Source organism: Pelecanus crispus, chromosome 5 (assembly GCF_030463565.1).
Source record: "Pelecanus crispus isolate bPelCri1 chromosome 5, bPelCri1.pri, whole genome shotgun sequence".
NCBI lineage: Eukaryota > Metazoa > Chordata > Aves > Pelecaniformes > Pelecanidae > Pelecanus > Pelecanus crispus.
In genome coordinates this window covers 19,572,266-19,591,114 of record NC_134647.1, presented here as the reverse complement: position 1 = coordinate 19,591,114, position 18,849 = coordinate 19,572,266, and the positions used below count along the sequence as shown (strand labels likewise).

General features: G+C 38.3%; 1 protein-coding gene across 3 annotated transcripts in view; it reads left to right on the top strand.

Moving 5' to 3' along the window:
• The window catches only part of RBMS1 (RNA binding motif single stranded interacting protein 1), a 95,826-nt gene that overhangs the window by 49,190 nt on the left and 27,787 nt on the right, over positions 1 to 18,849 (top strand). For all 3 annotated transcript variants that reach the window (XM_075711422.1, XM_075711421.1, XM_075711424.1), the window contains exons 3-4: positions 4,470 to 4,528; positions 7,367 to 7,458. In XM_075711422.1, the coding sequence (XP_075567537.1) occupies positions 4,470 to 4,528; positions 7,367 to 7,458 (151 nt within the window). The remainder of the gene's footprint in view (positions 1 to 4,469; positions 4,529 to 7,366; positions 7,459 to 18,849) is intronic.

Here is an 18,849-nt window from a genome sequence, read left to right as displayed (position 1 = left end):
ACTGGACCTAGGCAAAGAGAGAGCACTGCTCACGTTCAGTGCAAAGTTCTGGATAGTTTGGGGTGGAGGACCTAAGCAGCTCTAAAAGGCAAGGACTTCCAATGGTAGCAGAGGTCCTTCTGGCATGTTAGTGTCTGAGTCAATGTCAACGTGGCAGAGAAACCCTTCACAGCACAAGCTGGAAAACCATTTGAAAGTACTGCAAAGAGAAGCACTGTGAGCTTGGTGGTATGAGGTATATTACGTTAAGCTATTGTGGACAAAGATTTGAACAATTCATTCCAGACAACCCCTATCATGCCTCTCACTGCCGTTTCTTATTGTACCTCCCCTAATGCACACACAGATAAGTTCTTTCGACACTCAAAATAGCACTTGTGGTAGAGACTTCAAGCTACTTCGTTCCCCATTCTTTGTCATGCTCATGATGACATCTTATCACCCTCACATTTTCAAGTATGTTCGTTACACTAGCAGATGTACAAAGGGAGAAAAATAAACACTGGTTCGGTTTGATCCATGTACTTAGTTTCCTAAGAGCCCTTTTCTTTCACCATCATGGAGGTCACCAAAATGAGGCTTCAGAGATGTTTTAAATGTCAAAAGTATTCCTAGTTATTTGTAATAGATCTGTCAGTGTGATTATTTCCACTGGGTTTGACCATGTTGCTGAACAATGTGATTTTTAAAAAGCAGATGTTGATGCTTTGCTTCAAGCCTTCTACTTCAAAAGTATCTGAGATAAAGGTATAGCGCCGTGTTTGACATTCACGTTGCCTGGCAGTAGATCTTCTTAGGGCAGCTGAGTAGGTGGGGTTACCCTTTCATTTCTGCACAGTGTGTAATGGGCAGTGGTTAAGCATTATCCTATTAAGTAGTAGTACTGCTTATCTTCCTAACTTGGCTTTTGAACAAGTTTCTTCTTTATCTCGTGTCCAAATATATATTTGTATGGGTGTTCTGTACTGTAACGGTAGCTTGTACACTGGTACACAGACTGTTAGTGAGCATACCCCTTTAATCCTATAACCAATGCACCCTGGCAATTATTTACCTGTCTCTTACCCAAGCCTTAATATGTTAGTTGACATTGGTACAAGTGCTGTATAGAAAAGAGATGCAAAGCCGAAAACATCTTTCCATCTCCAAAGATAATTCAGACTAAAGAGAGAATGTGTTAATAGCACTCAAAAAAAAAAAATTATTTATTGCTGCTGAAAACATTCATTTAATGTTATTTTTGGGAGAAAAATAATCTACTTAATAAGGAATACCTAGTTGCTTGTCACCAGCCAGATTAGCAGTTATTTCTCAAGATTAGCACTTAATTTAAAAGAAAGCGTATTTTAAAAAATCGCTTCAGGGTAGAGGGAATGAGCAATCACCAATCACTGTGGAAGTGATTCTGCCAGCCGTGAGAGATGTGCTCTGCGTTAGGTAGCCAGTCTCACCTAGCATGCAGTAAGGCTTTGGAGTAGAAGAGTAGCCTTAGCAGGATGCCTATGACAACTAGATATGTGTGAGCTTTGAGAGGAATTACGATCTTCAAGCAAGACCTAACATCATAGACATCTTTGGATTATAAGCGTTCTCTTGCTTGCTATATTCCTTTTTGTAAGCAGGCAGTACATATTAGTTTGCACCATGACTTTGATGTGTTTTATAGCTTATTGGTTTCTGGTGGGTCTCGATTGCAGTTGCACCTAAGAAATGAGCAGTTGAATGCAGGAGCCTGTGTTAACAGCATTACTAGGACTGCAGAATTCAGGAGGAAGGAAGCAGATTTTTCATGATGGTCATCATTTGAAAGAAGCAGTTATGAGGAACTGCAAGGAGTAATTTCCCCTGATATCAGACCACATGGTGGGAGCAAGGAGGGGATGTATCCCTCTGCCCAGGCTGAGAGGCGGGTAAATTGTGTTTCTGTGCTTCATGGCATGAGTGGAGAGCTAGCAGTTGGGAGGAGTATTCACAAGAAAATCGCAGGAGAAATCCTGGTGATAGCTGCTATTGTTATGCTGGTTCTCCGAATTGTTCCTAGACTGACACTGCTGAAACTTCTTGGCAGTCTTCCATGGCAGCTGGTTCTTTGCAGGAGCCATGCTATCTAGGACAGTGAATTAAATCACTAGTGGTCTTGCACATTGGAAGACAGTTCATGAAATGGTTGTAAAGAACAGACACGTGTTTATGGGCTGGTGTGCGTCAGCACCTATGGGCCAGTGCAGTCCAAAGCCAACCCCTGACTCCCCTCCATGACCAAACTGAATGAGGGTTGCGGTCACTTTGTTTACATAGATAGCCAGCGCTGCAGTTTTTCACCACCAGCACTTCCTACACTTTCAAGAACTGAAACAGCAGCAGGAACAAGATCATCCTTCAGGGATTTTTCCCCACAAAAGGTTATGGAGCTCTTCACTTTAAGAAGCTTAGGGAAGCTGATAGGGTAATGGAGAATGCTGGTTATCAAATATAATGCTGGGTGCAAGCAACTTGGGACACAAGAGTTTAGTGGATCTTGAAGAGCACTGTCCCTGAACAGTTTGCCTCTCTCGTTTATAACACGTACGCTTACTCTGTACTCCAAAAACTTCTGGAGAAAGTTTCAGAAGTGTTGACTTGCAAGGTACAGAGCTTTCTAATGGAATGACATATTTAGAAGATAAGTGGCACTAATAAGGAAGTACCTGCTCCAATTATTAGGACAATTTCTGTTGCTTTATTACAGCTTCTAGCATAATATATTTAGCTATGCACTGATTTTCATTGACACTTGTACATTTTTAGGCTATAGATGGTTAATTCTATTTTATATCAGTGTCGATGCTCACAATTTCAGATACAATAAGGAAGCCAGCACCTAGTGGCTGGTGTCCCAGGCTTAACCCCTTGCAACTATTTGAAGCCATACAATAATTCATTGAATAAACTGAAGGTGCTTGAAACTGGTCACAAAGAGAGGTAACTACACTGAAACATGTATTTAAATGTTCTTTAGGGAGCGAGTACTTTGTAAATCAGCTTAGTCCTTGAATAACCATCACTTTGCAAGTGAACACTTAAATTTGAGTACTCTAACTAAGGTTAACTATTTTATTAGGCTTCTTACATATTTTGAAGAACTTTTAAGACTAATAGAGCCACTGCAGAAATTGAGTTAGTTGTCTTTTGAAATAATATCTTTTTGAAATGATGCTCACTCTGTTGAAGTTATATTTAGTAGGTGAACTGAAAAACTTCATTCTTCCCCAAATTCCACTTTCTTATGCTGATAAAATTTCTCATAATTTTCAGTTAATTTGGGGTTCTTGTACAGTGATAAAGAATCTCTTAGCAGACAGTGCTTAGGTATACCTGTTAATGTAATAAGTTACATTTTCTCATGTGAAAGACAAACCCATGTTGCATCGTTTCTTTCTTGTGTACTCACAGCACTGTATCAAATGTAGTTCGCAAGCAGAGGAGGTTGTGGTAAGGAACTTGGGAAACCTGCGCTCCATTTCTGATTCCACTGCTGATGCAGGCCAAGGGAGTTGCTTTTTTTAAATTGAAACTGGGATTTGATTTCCAAGGAAAATTGCAAGTTTTCACCAGCAGCGACAAATTCTACTGTAAATTTGATCAAAACCCCTAATACTGATAAACTTTGCAGAGCACTTCAGAAACAGCAATTGTTCCTATAGCTGGGATTGCTGTTCGCCTGTTTCCCCAGCTTAATTGTCCTTAGGTCTCTGGGCGCTCACCTTCGGACCAGATTGGCACCTGGACTGCCCAGTTATTGAGAAGCTGAGGAACAGGCAATGAGTGTGTTTGTCTTTTAAAAAAACAAAATTGAAACTTTCCTGAGGGATGTTTTGGTTTTCGTTGACATTGTTTATATTTCAATTTTCCATTTTAAAAATACAGAAGATTCTTTATCACCTTTGCTGCTCAGGTTTCATAAATCTGACTTGCACTTGCCACCTTCCAGAACAGTTTTTAATCTTTTTCAGTGGAGGGTGGGGGGGTGGGGAAAGAAAGACATAGCTAAGTTTTTTACTTCCCCTCCTCCCTTACCCCCCACCCCAATGTTAGTTAGCAAGCCTAGCACTGACAAGGTAGTTTGTCTGCTCTATCTGGAATATATACTGAGAGAGTCAAAGCTTATGTCTAAAATGTGGTTTCTTATATGTACCAGGATTTTGACTGTGTTGTATTCTTTTCTGTAAAGCACTTTTTCTCTGGCTTGTTTTGTGATTCTTGCTGTGCCACTGAGAACATAGTGAGAATAGAACAAGATGATGCTTGAAATTGTTGATCTTTTTTGTCACTTCTATCTACGTATGAGTTTTCATTATATAATTATATAGTCTGTATATTATTCCATTTTGTTAAAAGTAAAGGGCATGATATAAAATAATGAGAACTGGGTATCTGTTGTAGTAGGATTTTTTTTCTCATGTTCCTTACATATGTATAATACATTTTAGGTATGGGAAAATTGTATCCACAAAGGCTATTTTGGATAAGACAACAAACAAATGCAAAGGTATGTATGTTTGCCTTTATGTTACATTCCTAAAAAGTCCTAATTGATTCTATAAAATACACTAGTGTTGAATTTTAAGTGCTTCCAACTCCCCCCCTGCCCCTCCATTCCTAAACTAGTCTTATTCTTGCCCATGGCCAGTGTATTCAATACTTTTGTTTCCAGTGGAGCTGGCAGACAGCCTATGTCAGTGGTGCAGCCAAACTGGAGTGAAGCTGACATGCACAGTGCTGGCTGGCAGTTCGCCTCTATTTTAAAAACAAAAATGGAGTTAAAAGCAGCTTTTCCCCTTTTGCCTGGAGAAACTAGGGAAGCTTACAGAAGACCATTCAACTCTACCAAGCATCTGAAAAAATTATATATTGTGGAAATCAGCTCCATTGACTAGAGTAGTTTAAAGCAGCACTTAATTACATGTTCCAATCCTCTAATTGTGTTTTGTTATATGCAATTGAATGTATTGGGAGAAAAGAGAGGGTTCGTTTTCACCAAAGTAATTGCAGCTGGAAAAAAATATTAGAAGTCCTTTAGATAAGCTGGATACATCAGTTCACTGATTTTCATCACTCATTGCAATTACAGTGAGGTCATATCCCAGCAACGTGCGTGATGGCAGAAGGTGTGGTAGCAGACACCGAAATATCAGGTTTCAGACTTACTTTTTACAATTAAGAGGATAATTTCTAAGCAAAGTGAAGAATTAAGTCAGCTGATTTAGCAATGTTAATAAGCGTAAAGCTCATGAATGAGCGTAAAGCTGATAGGCAGAGGCAGGAGTGGAAAGTTCATCATTAATCGAGACGCAGTTTTTGTGCAGAACTTGGAAGCAGCGCGGGGGCATAGCTTCTTAGCTCCCCATCTTAAGCAGTTAAAGGGGCGCTGACAGTTCAGAAACAGAAATTTCTAGAAATCTTTTTCCCAGCTTGTATGCAGATGTCATCTGCATATATTGTGACTAGGAAAGCAGATGCCCTTTTCAGTTACTTTAATTCATTAATACCTGTGACAGCACTTAACTAATTTATTCTGTCCATTCCCCCAGTTCCTGAAGACTTCAGTAGCTCTGCCAGTGATACAGAAATTCTCACATTAATATTTTAAGAGATTTAAGCTGACTTTTCCAATATAGATTTTAAATCTCGCTGGCGAAAAGTGGTAACTAACAGTAACAATATACAGCAAGTTAAGGCTTCAGGGAGGCTCACTGTATGTCACTGAAATTGCAGTAGGAATGTAAGTAGACAGAATGTAGATAACTAACTGGAATTTAACCAAAAGATTGGCAGCATCTCTGGCTCTTGCCAAAAAAACACACCATGGGATTTAAAGTAACTGGAGCAACAAGTAATTAAGTTTATCATCTAGAAGATGGCAAAGCCAGCTTTGATGGCATGCTTGGTATCAGTATGTAACTTTGTATTGCACCCTGCAGTGTGGAGGTGTTGACAACCTGGGCTGTCATGGGTATGGAAAGCTAGTTTTGGGTATGGAAAGCTAGTTTTGCCTTGGCAGCACAAAACTTGATATGAGCTAATTCACTCTGTTTCATGTCAAGATTTAACAGTCTACAACACCACATGTTACAGAGAACAATATGCTGCTTTCTTCAGCTTCTTGGCAGGTTAAATAATGTACAAGGCTGCTCAAGTTGTTTTTCTTGAGTTAAGGACTTAAAAGCTGGTTCAGCTATATCTTTGCACAACCTTTTTGTCTTCAGTATAGACATACTGTAAGAGAATACTATTACCTTCTGAAGAAATAATTCCATTTTCTACTCCTCTAGAGCTTTTTTTAATTGTTGGGCTTTTTGCTTGTTTTCTTTTAACCCAACTTAGACATTGGAGAGGGATTTCTTTAATATTTGAGGTTGTTCACTGGTGGGAAGGAAGGGGGTTGAAAAATGCAGAATGAAGTTTGCAATAACATCTAGGGGAAGTAGCTTCCAAACTCTGACTGCCTTTTGGTGAGACTTGAGCATCCAACTCCCAGGTTGCATTATATATATATTATATATATAATATATTATATATATATTTTATATGTAAAGGCCAAGGTATATTGCTGTTCAGATGTCCTGGAACCTGTTAGCTGTACGCTGTTGTTCAGAATAAGAAAAGAAGTTACTGCAAATATATGGAAATTGTTGCAACTAACTTTGCGTTTACTTTAACATTTAAAGATTGTATTATATGGCATAGAAAATGCTTTCAGGACAATTTTTTACATTCTGGTTTCAGTAACAGCAATGGGAAAAACTCACTTGATTTCACTGAAGCTTTTAACTCCCTTTTAAAATTTAACTGTCTTTTATGTATATACATTGAAGTAACTAACCAACCAAAAATTGGGTTATGATGCAGTAGATATGCATCTTTTGAACTAAATTCCCCTCACAGTTTTGAGTAAATAACGTGTAACTTAGAGGCTTATTGGTCACCTATTCAAACTGGACTAAGAATTTAGTTTAGAAAAATTAACAGACTGTGCTTTTCTTGGTGATGTCTATGACATAAACTGATGATGTCACATTTGCTCTTAGAAGATGCTTACCAGATGACACAAAGCAAACCGCCATACTACTTGTTAGCAATTTGGACAAAATCCTGATAGTGAGTGGGCATGGAAATTGATTCATTCCACTAGGGTAGGTCCCCACCAGGTCAAGATTGAAGGACGTTGGTAGATTGGTTTTTTTGGCACTACATGAAGAACTTTGGAGTTCAAATTGGCCCTCTTCACCAACAAGAAAATTGTATTAAATAACCGTGCTAGTAGCATATGAACCATTTGATTATAAGCTGGTTGCTGTCTCATTAATGAAATATGTTTATATTTCAGGTTATGGTTTTGTTGACTTTGACAGCCCGGCAGCTGCTCAGAAGGCGGTTTCTGCTTTAAAGGCTAGTGGAGTCCAAGCGCAGATGGCAAAGGTGAGTTAAAATAACCAGCTAGTTCTTGCAATGAGTTGTGAAGATGAACAAGCTTGTACGTTAGCAGAGCATCGGCAATGTGAATTTTCAAGTTGCAGGCCCTTTACAGAGACCACAGTCCTGAAGCCACGTGATATATTAAGGTAACAAAAGGGGGGCTTTCAACTGCTGTATTCCAAATCATCTTAACTAAAGTAATAAAGGAACACGGTATGGTCAAGTCTCCAGACTCATCTGGTTGGATTTATCAATTTATTCATGATACTATTTTTCCATTGGCTTCATCAGAAGAAAGATTAGCAATAAACTCTAAGAACTACAACAGGCTTAATGGTTTAAATACATGCTCATTCCTGGAACAGGTCAATAGCTGAAATAGTTTACAGCACAAAGGTATGAAAGGTTTTATACAGTGCCTGCTGTTGTTACTGAGGTCAGCAGCCTTACAATTTGGGGATGAATTTTTAAGCACAGCATGGCAAAATTTAACCTTCTGACTTTGTCTTCAGCCTTTCTAGTATATTTTCCGTTAACGTAAGTAAAATTTAAATCTGTGCATTGATGATAGATGTCTTGAAATTCTTAGCCAAGTCTTTGACAACCTATTTCTGTATCAAGGCAAACCCAAGCATTATTAAAAAGAAATAAATATGATCTTTCTTCTTTTTCTCTCATTTTTACTGATCCTTGCCTCTGAATCAGGTTATTAGCCAAAAGTGATCTTCAGAGCACAGCTCTTTTGGCATAAGATAAGTTTCTCAAATATGTAAAATCAGGGAGATGATACATTAGTAATGATTTTGTCATGCATTCTTGTTAGGTCAGATGGCCTGGTTCCAACAGAGTGCTATAAACACCACTACAAATTTATTAAATAAAGAAAATATTACCAACATAATCTGTTAATATAATTTGTGGTACCTCTTAAAGCAAATTTTTTTGAGTTTTAAAATTATATGCTAATTAAAAAAAAATCCAGTCATTAAATAGTAATCTCAGAGACATTTTTTAATAAAGTAGTCTGCCACAGATCTAGCAAATCCTTTATAGTTATCCATTAGGTACAGATTTTTTTCAGATGAGATATTTTCCACAGCTTCTCAGCTGAGGAGAACAGTTAAGCTAACAACATAAAATGTCTTTGGATGGATTCCAGGGCAACAAAATGGAAACCATATGTTTCATACTTAATGCATGTTTCATTACAGCCATGACACAAACATAGATGCTTACTGGAAAACACTTGGGTTTTAATTTTTTTTTTTTTCTTTTTATAAGGTTTTATGTATGCCTAATAAAGACCTTTTAATTAATCTTTAGTTTTTAGGTAATCACTTTAAGATACACCAGATTTTTCAAAGCCTCCGTCTGCCATCTTATGGATATGATATCTAGGTAGGAGGGGAGAAGAGAACATGTAAAGTCATGTAAATTCATTTTGCTAATGAATTTTGATGTCTGATTTAATTGTCGTCTTGAGTGGATGGAGAAGCTCTAATAATCAAGTAATCTAATCAATAGTTTCTTAATTTTTCCCACAGTATATTTTTCTGACTTATTTCCTCTGGCAGTTAGTTGTAATATTGCTAATATTTCTTTCTATTAGCATTAGTGAAAAAATGTGCACTCTAATACCTGACAGTTTTGATTTGATTTTTCTGACACTGGGAAATCTGTAACTATAAAGTCTGCATTCCAGTGAAACTTGTTGTTGTGCTTCTTAACACAAAAAGAGTGTTTGAATTATTATTAGAAAAACAACCCAATGAACAGTACCACAACAAACAGTCACAAGTGACTAAGAGTTTGAGTGCTTTGATTTTTGTCTATTTTGAGGCATTGGATGGATTTTTTTTCTGGGCAGTGCTGCTCTCCTTTTGTCTGAAAAATCCTGTCTCCACGTGGACACTCCAAACTAGGAATTGCCAGTCACTTACAGTTGTTTTGGCAAGATTAGCAAATCAGTGTCTTCACGTGCAAGACACTATAAAAGTTTACTTGTGTTTGTGTATTTAGTATTTTATCCTTTATCTTTTTGTTGCCATCTGTGCCATGAAGTGGTGGTCTTGCAGTGAAACTGTTCAGGCTTTAGCCTGAAAGTCACAGAGAAAGATTTGGAGGACAGTTTCTCAGCTGCCTGGCTGATGGATTTCCTCACTGACCACTACAACTGCTTCAGTTCCAAAGAGAAATAAATGCCTGTTGGCAGGATTTGTCTGTGGGAAGGTGGTGTTATTACGGTGTGCTCGGGGTGTCAGCCAGCAGCACGGCTCCTCAGTATTCTTGCCCTACTTCCAGATATGGTGGTAGTCCCTGACGTGCAGCAACTGAAGGGGAAGGAAAATGTTATTGCTGAAGCCTTATTCTGACTCTGGCTGCCATAAACCCCTTTTTGTGGTGTCCTGTAGCTATATGTCAGTGAGTTAAAAATTACTCACATCAGCAAGATCATCTACAAATCCTAGTTTGGTAGAAGTGGTTCACATTATACGTATTAAAACCTTCGTTGTTTGTTTTGTAGAGATAACTTAAAATATTTGACTTTGTGAGCTTTGCCTATCCATGGGGTAAGATCACGCTGTACTCAGCAGTCTGCTTCCAAGTTGACCTGACTCCAGAAAAATAGAGTCTCGTCCACTACTTTTCTGCTATTGTTGAGCAGACCACGAGGGCCTGGGGCCTGAGACATGGCTTCAGGCCACATCCTGCCAGATCTGTTCCAGGGGGGGTCACTGTTTGTGGAGAAGTGGCCATGTCTTGGGAGACATCATGGTTTAGTCTAGTCTACCCTTGATTGGTTTAGAGTAGACTTGGTAGTGTAGGTTAATGGTTGGACTGGATGATCTTAAAGGTCTTTTCCAACCTAAACGATTCTATGATTCTATGATTGTGTCAGTGAAGGAACCCGGTGTCAGACCATGGCTCAAGAAACGTTATGTCTTCAGTTATTCTGCTCTTTCTGATTTGGGATCTGAATTGGGAATGCTTGACTGAGACGAGGCAGCCTGGGAAGCGTTCTGCTCTGTGCTGGTTAACAGTATCTTCCAGTCACCGCTGAAACGGAAATGCCTCCGACGATTTCTGTTGGTCAGATAACGCTGCCAAGAGCTTACATAAGATGATACTGCATTGCCAGGGGATGGGAGTAGCTTTTGGGTGGAAATTTAAACTGGAGGTAATGCGCTAATGGTAATGCCCCCCTCCTCTCTTCACACTGAGTATTGCCAGCATTCAGTCTTGTCAGTCGTCTTTTTCAGTGTGTACAAGTGGCTGTGGAAAGGGATCAGGGAGATGATGTTAGCTGTAGCTGTAGCCAGCTTGTTTCAGGACCTAGTGCAAAACCAATAGCTTATCTCTTACTCTAGAGGTAAGGTACAGAAAGAGCAGAGACACGTCTTGCAAGAGTACTGTTATTTCTAAGCTAGTTAGTAACTGGCCGAGTGTCTAATTTTTATTTTCATTCATTTTAATGTCTTGAAATTTCTTTAATGTAATTAGTTTATTGTCCTTGCTCCTCCAAGAGGAGTGCTTCGATAATAAACTAGTAAGAAGTTTAAAAGCTCTGATTTTGCAGAGCTGTGCATTCTTAGGTAAGATTAGTAGTAGTATTGAAAAGCTCTGCGCATTTTCCTTGTTAGAAAAGTTGTTATGATTGCTGTCAGAGTGAATTTTCTGAGAAGTGTCTCTCTTCTCTTCCCCCCACCCCACAGGTAAAATCAGTGAGATAACTGTAGGTTTCTATGCTGTTCAGAGCAGATAGCAAATTACTTTGTATAGGAAGATAGATGCACACAGAAAATCTACTGGGTATTGGCATTTTGAATAGATTTAGAAAAACTGAGAATCTGTAAGGGATGTTTTAGAGATGGTGAGGTAGGTCTAAATGCTATGGAGATATGAGTCACCTAAATCCTCATAGGTTTTTGACCTTGAACTTAACATAACATAAGGCATTTGAGTCAGTGTCAAACAGAATTCTGTCTCTTCATGTGGTATTCAACTAAGTTCAACTGTAGCTGCTGTGAAGTAACTGTGTTTCAGAAGACTGGAAAAGTGGCACTTTTAAGTGGAAAATGGAATTTAATTCTGATTCTTCTGGATGTAAACTAATATGTAAATATAAAAGGTAAAAAAGAACTGCTGAATAAGAATGGTTAATAAAAAACACAGTTCTTCTCATTTTTCTATCTAGCTAACTTAAGCCAGGAGGAAGATGATTGTGTTTGCAGCCCAGATAAAGTCAGCTAGAGAATATCTATATTGTACTGCCAGCAATGTAGAGATATACAAGCCAACTAGAATACCAGCCTGGTTGTGGCACCTCAGAGATCATCAAGTGCTAAGCAACTTCCTTCCTGGCGTGGCAGTGACATTTGTATAGCCATATTGTCTAGCTCATGGTAGGTTAACAGATTCCTGAGGTAAAATAGTGAAAGGCTTGTATCTACTAAAACTATTCTATCTGTGGAGTTGCCACTTTTTGCGAAGAGCTTGTAATGTACTTTGAGGATCACAAGAAGGTTTAACATATGTTCCAGTGTTCTCACAATTGTATTTTGGCCCTGTCCTTAAAATTAGTGTAGTGTCCTCCCTTTAAAATGATTTAACCATCTGAGTCCAAGACAATTACTGTAGACTCAATGAGCTTGATCCTCCAGACTTTGTTGTTGAAGACCTTGCCTTCCTGAAGTCTCTTCTATTCTCTCTCTGTTCATGAGATTTTTAGTTCTTCCATATGTACAACTTTGCTATAAGATTGTTAAGATCGTAACTTAAACAAGTGATAATCATTCTTTTCCAGTTTGTGTTTTCCTAATATTTTTTTTTTGTCTGCAGAGGCACAAACTTACCTTTAGTAAACGTATGCCACTTACAATAGAACCCATGAAAGTAGTCCAGGGACGTGGAAGATTTCTGTGGTCAATTAAACTCGTTAATTTGAGCCAAGGAATGCTGTTCCGTGTACTAATGTGCATTTTTGGGGGAAGACTCATTGTTTATCCATTCAAAGGTTTCCCCACAGTCACACATTTTTAGGACTTAGGGCTTCAGATTCATAATGTTATATTTTCCTTCTCCTTAAAATCTTCACTTCCACTGACACAATTAAGTATGCTCCTGCTTATATTGTATTAGCTCTCACATTAACAAATAACTAAATATTTTCGGATATTTTAGGCTTGTGCAAAAAATTAGGGCCATCTTCAGAATTGTTTCTTATTCAAATTATGTCAGAAGGGTGCCTGTAATAACAGTGCAAAGTGTGGTGTACCATCATATACGGACTCTTCCACCATTCTTAAGATAGAATTTCCATTTTCTGGAGCGGTCTGTTGGCCCTCAGAACAACAGACCAAACTCTCTGAAATTCATTATGTGGGTGTGGTTTTAGTTTGTGAAAAATACTAGCCCATTGTCTGAGTTCACTTTGGTCTTCCAGAATCCAGAGATGACATAAATTTGTAATCTTTGTATTTTTTACTAATGGTTACAAAGGCAGAATTGTGAAGCACTCCCCATGTGCTGGTAGCTTTCTCTTTCTTTCCAATTAATTTCAATGCAGGAGCATTTTTTTAGTATTCTGAGCTTACTTTAGGTGACTTTTCCAAGCATATTTGGAAAAGATGAACTGTCACACTACGTAAAGTGTGAACTGTACAGCAGGCATGGGGTTTTGGGGAGGGAAAGGCTGCTTAGACACTTGTCCTCATCTCTGTAACAGAAATCAAGGCTTTCCCACAGCTATTACACATAATGCATTAAAGGCAGTCTTCCTTTATGTTGCTGATGAAGAACATGATTTTGAGTTAGCAAAAATGAGAAACAGGTAACTTTTGTGACTTTTAATAATGTATTGCTTTTTGTACTTGTCTTCGCTGTGGCAACCTTCTGGAGAATTTACTGTGTAGAAATGAAAACTGATTTAAGTAAGAAAGTAAGTTTAGGTTACCATGGTAGCTAGTGCACTTAATCTAACTAGAGAAGGTAGGCATATTGCAATTTTTTTTATTCTGCATCTGGGCTTCTGAATGCCAAAGAACAGATGACAGGCAAACAGGAGCTAACTCGAGCAGATTTGTACAGCAGTTTTTAGCAACTGTCTTGTAAGAAAAGTTTTACCTAGTTTGTAGTACTTTCTGTAGGCAATAGTATCAAATCCTAGTGTAATAGGCTATTTTAAGTAAATATAATTGATTTTCCTCCTTTTAGTCACAAAAGTTCTTAAACGTCACTATAAAATAAGTTGAAGGTAAGTCAAATTTTGCTTACCTGGGGGCTAAATGACCACCATTTCAGGAATTACATTTACATTAAATAAGGCAGTTAACAACCACTTCCTTTGAGTACACAGGTGCAACCCACAAAAGTCTTATCTCGGTTGCCAAGCAGTGCTGCATCTTGTTCAGACAAGGGTCCAGTGTCCTGTTATGAACCATGGTGGGCTTATTCAGGTTTCCACTGAAAGGGATGGCATCCATGAGCAGCATGCAGAACTCCCAGGGAGCGCCTTGGTGCCTTTCTAGCAAAGGGAAGGCAAGAATGCCAAGGAATAAGAAGGGAATGTATGATTGCAGTGATAATCGGATTGCAAACTTGAACACAATGCTTATTGTAGTTACAAACTCCCTTTCATGTAGTTCTTATTCCTCTTTGTGATACAGATGTGCCTGTGAAAATGAGTTAAAATGTTTAGCTTATTAATCATATATAATGTTTAAGCAATTCTGGAGAACAAGTGAAGATTATGGTAGTGATTTTTCCACTGAATTGTCTTGTTAACAGTCTGTGGTCAGACAGTATTAAAACTGTGGCTAAAACAGACATATTTCAGTGAGACGCAGGCCAGTCGTAAATTTTAAAGTAGTTTCTATACAAAGGCAGACAAGCATCTAATCCCTTTCCTATCAGCCAGAGGATCTTCCATGCTGTGAGCAGTGCCTAGTCACATGTTCCTGAATGGCTATCTGTTTGCTCTGACCTTACACAGAGCAAGAGAAAACAGATGTCTTATCATTTCGCCAAGTTTCTTGCTTGCAATTTAGGAATGGTTCCACACGCACAGGGAGGTTTTTGTTAATTTCTTTCAGATGATGGTAGAGCATTTCACATCATGTAGGACTCCTGATCACCGCTTTTCTACAGAAATGAGCATTAGCAGTTGATTATTCCTATCCCATTTATGAGAAGTACTGTATCTTGTAGTCAGCTTATTGAGTTAGTGCTGTTAAGTGCTTTTTAGGAATAAGTGCATTAATCTGCAAGAGCACTATTCTGCATCTTTTTATTGCTAGAGAAGTTCTGGAGACATGGCTGAAGGTGTTTGGTGAGAAAAGACCGATAGAAACTTGCTGACATGAATTGCTAAAAATAAGGCTTCCTAGTTTCCCCAGTAATACGGATACTTACAGTATCCCACAGATTCCCTGGCATTCCCCATATTCTGCAAATATTGAGCACTTTCAGTGTCTTTCAGGACCTGATGAAAGTTCGGTTAACTGAGGAGACCCTGCATGAGATATGAAGACTCTCAAATTAAGTAGTTTTCCTAAATCATGTAGAATTTTTTTTTAAAAAAATAATCTCAATGGTTTAGTGGTTTATATTTTAATGTTAGCTTGCTACCCTAAAGTAGGAAGCTGTCCACTGACTTTAGTAATTCTTTTTTGATCATTCCCATAAAATGGTACAAATAATTTAAAGAGATTTAAGATTTCTAAGGTGAAAGCGGCTTATATGATTTAATGGATTTTAAGCATAGGAAAAAACCCTACCTTTGAAAGCACTTAGAACAGTTACAGTGGATAGGCAAGGTTTGAGCTGAGTTGTTATGTTTGCAGATATTCTTGCCAGTTTCACTTTTTTTGCTGAATTCCAGAATAAAAATTAGAAACTTAGATATCAAAGGAATTATTTTTCTCTTCTGAAACAGAACTGCATGTGAATTAAACTATGGTGAGACAAGCTTTGCTAAGGAAGGAAGTCACAGAACTTAACGTATTAAACTGCTGTTTGCCAGAGAGAGAGAAGGACGAGTTAAAAAGTTTGTCTCTCTCCTAACTTCCTGAAATTTTAACTGTTTAACAATTTTCCATGCCAAAACTTTTTATAAAAGCAAACATCTGTTTGTGTAAGACAGGATAAAGATGGATAGGGAGTCCTAGTTGTGGTTGCCATTTGGAAGTCAGCTTGGAAATCCAGTGTGTTCTAAGGGGAAGGAAATGACTTGCTGCTTCTGATCTCCCAAACGTACCCAGAGAGCTGTTTTAAGGTTTAGTAGTCTTGTGGAGATGACAGAAGTCGCATGGTGACATAAGTAATTAACAGGAGGAGAGGAGGTGTTTTGCATATTAGTAGGTAGAATTTTTCTGCTGTCAAACACTGTAAAATTCAAAATACACTCTACAAAGAGTTCAGTCTTGCTTTAGGTCTACCCCAACAGTATTATCTCAGTACTGTAAATGAACTCTTTGTATTTTTTTTTTTTTTTTTTTTTTTTCCTCCCTGCAAAGTGAAGTGGATTAAATTAATCAACCCTGACCTAATTGGACTCGGTGATCCTTATGGGTCTCTTGCAACTTGAGATATTCTATGATTTGTCCTTAAAGCTGAACTGCTGCCTCTCCCCGGGGCAGCTGTGGGTTTGCACCTGCAGTGCAGATACAACCTTGGTGCACTGTGGAATGTGTTTGTTGGCATTTCAACTATTTTGTTCTGGGAGAATTACAGATGAATGAAATTTCAACTCGTATTCCAGGGTTTCACTGTGACATCCTCATCTGTTGGCTGCTTTTTTGCTCTTCCTCTCCCATGTCTGCCATCTTTACCAGTTCTAGCTCTGGACATACGTAGAACTATCTTCAGACTCCCCTTTTCCCACTGTGGTCAGTATGTCCTTCTGGAGGATCAAAAGGAGAAATAACTGAATCCATGGGGGTATTCGGGCTGTAATAGACTGACATCGAGGAAGGGTCAGGAAATCAGAAGTAAGTCTGTTCCAGTCACCCATTCAGCACACACCCGACCAAAACCCAATCTAGTTACTAACAGAAAATACAGATTGTTTCATGGGCTGCAAGTCAAATTTTTCCATCACAAAATGCTGTCTGTTCAGAGAAAGCAATTTCCGTAGAAAAGTTTCCTCGGATGTACTTTTTCTTCTCCCTCGGTTCCTAAGGGATTTGCAATGTGGGTTAGCGGTAAAGTCACTAATACTCTTTCAAAGATGAGCATTCCCTTCTGTAGCAACATTGTTACATGATTTTATGGCATGAAGTTTTCTCTGCTGGGTGGATAGGTACAAGAATCGAGTTTCCCAGCGAGTATGGAGGAAGATACTCATGTGTTACAGTGAATCGCAGTAGGTCTTTGTGTCCCTTTTGGTAAGGAAAGCTCATGATCTCTCATCCTGAATACACTGCCTGTGTAATGCAAAAGTACGGTAACCCCCTAGGCTGGAATAGGAGCCCAAAAGAAGGGGAATGGGATCTCTGCAGTTACCCGAATAAAACAGATTGCCCTGATGTTCTGCAGCTGACTGAATTTCTTCCTCTGTTAGGTGTTTTTGAATGTAAGCGTTTCTTCTTTGCATGTAAATTACATTTTTATTAGTGTGAACAAAATGGGGCCTTTTTTATCTTTCAAAATGTTGGTAGGCTTTTTAATGAGAACATTTTATAATATAATTCAGACTTTCTGTTATTATAGACTAAAAACATTAGCAAATTAGATGAAAATATGCAAAGGGTCTGATTTTCCAGCCTGTATATGGTTTTAGGTTATTTAGGGAAGTTTTAGGATGTTGGTGTGCAATATATCTTACAGCTTATAATAAAAAGTAAAAAGAATCCAAAATTTTTCCTGTCCAATACTATTTGGAGTTTCAAGAAATTATGCTAAATGCATTTTTGTAATGCCCATGACTAAAGCCTCCTATATAAAGCTTTTGCTAATAGTGTTCATTAAAGAAGGAAGTAAGCCTGCATATCTCAAGGTGCAAAACAAAATTGGCTAATACAATCTAAGTAACAAACTAATTCTAAAAAGTGAAGGCTGTCTTCAGCTTGCATTCCTACCGGAAGAAATTTGAACTGTATCTCAGAGATGTAACTACTGGAACATAGGTGTTCGCTCATGGTTGAATGCTGGCCAGCAATGAATATTAATGTGAGCTCTGGCCTCTCAGTGAATCCATTTTCTTGTCTTATCTTTCTGCTGATTTTTGTATATGAAAGACAAGTCAGATATTCTAAGATAATTTAAATCACAGACTAGTATGTGTACTGTATAGATTCAGTGTTATTTTGGGAGGGGAGATACTCCCACTAGGTAAAACAAGGAAAAGCATACATGGTATGTATGCCATTTGTCATGGACTGTAAAGGGACTGACTAGGATAACACTTGGGCACTTGGAAAAGTTTGTGTTTTGTAAGGTATGTGGGATTTCAGTGTGTCTAGGAATTACAATCATATCAGTGGCATAGTGTGCAGATCAGGAGGATGTAGTGGGAACGTACTTCCCTTTTATGGATCCTTTGATGCTGAAGTTTCTCAAAAACCTTTACAGAAAACTTGAACTTTCTAAATGAATGTGAGACTTGGGGTGAAAATGCAAATAGTGAAGGTCCATAAACATAGAATTTGCTTCTCCATTTTTAACTTTCATTAGTTTTTGGAACATGAGAATTCATTTCTGTGCCTAAAAGGCATGACCTCCCTGCCCAGCCCCGACTCCTGTTCTTTTTTTGTCCTAGGGAAAACCAACTCCAGCTGAGAGGTGATATCTAGGATAGTAAATGGTTAAATTATGCAATATGCTACCAAAGCTACTGAGATGTTATTAATATAAGGGCAGCTTAAGGACAGATTGATGTCTAATCTGCATGAGAAGGTATCACCACCCATACAGGTATAATCACTTTAATAAATGCTTTAATTCCAGTAGAAGGTGTTGCAGGTTTGGTTTTTGTTTTCTGGTTTGATTCAAACTTCCCTGTAAGTCAGTTAGTGCTCTTGTACAGAATGAAAATATGCTGAGGACTATTCCAGCAGAATTGTATTTGTTTCAGATCATATCACTCCTAATGCCAAAAAAGTCCTACTGAATATAATGCATCCTGCAGAGACTTAGATCTGTACAGGGAGCCACAATGATGACATCGAGGTTTTGCACAACTGTAAGGGCCAAGTCATAGATCTGTGTAGATTAAGAATGTATTTCATCACGGAGCATGGCCAGCAATTATCAGTATGAGGAGGATGCAAGAGGTGCTCCCTCACCACAGCTGGAGAATTTGTAGACAAATACTGGAAATTATCAACTTCAACAAAAATGTTTCTTTGATTGTGTCCGTGGAATTTCACGGTACGTACATGGATCATACAAAGTAGA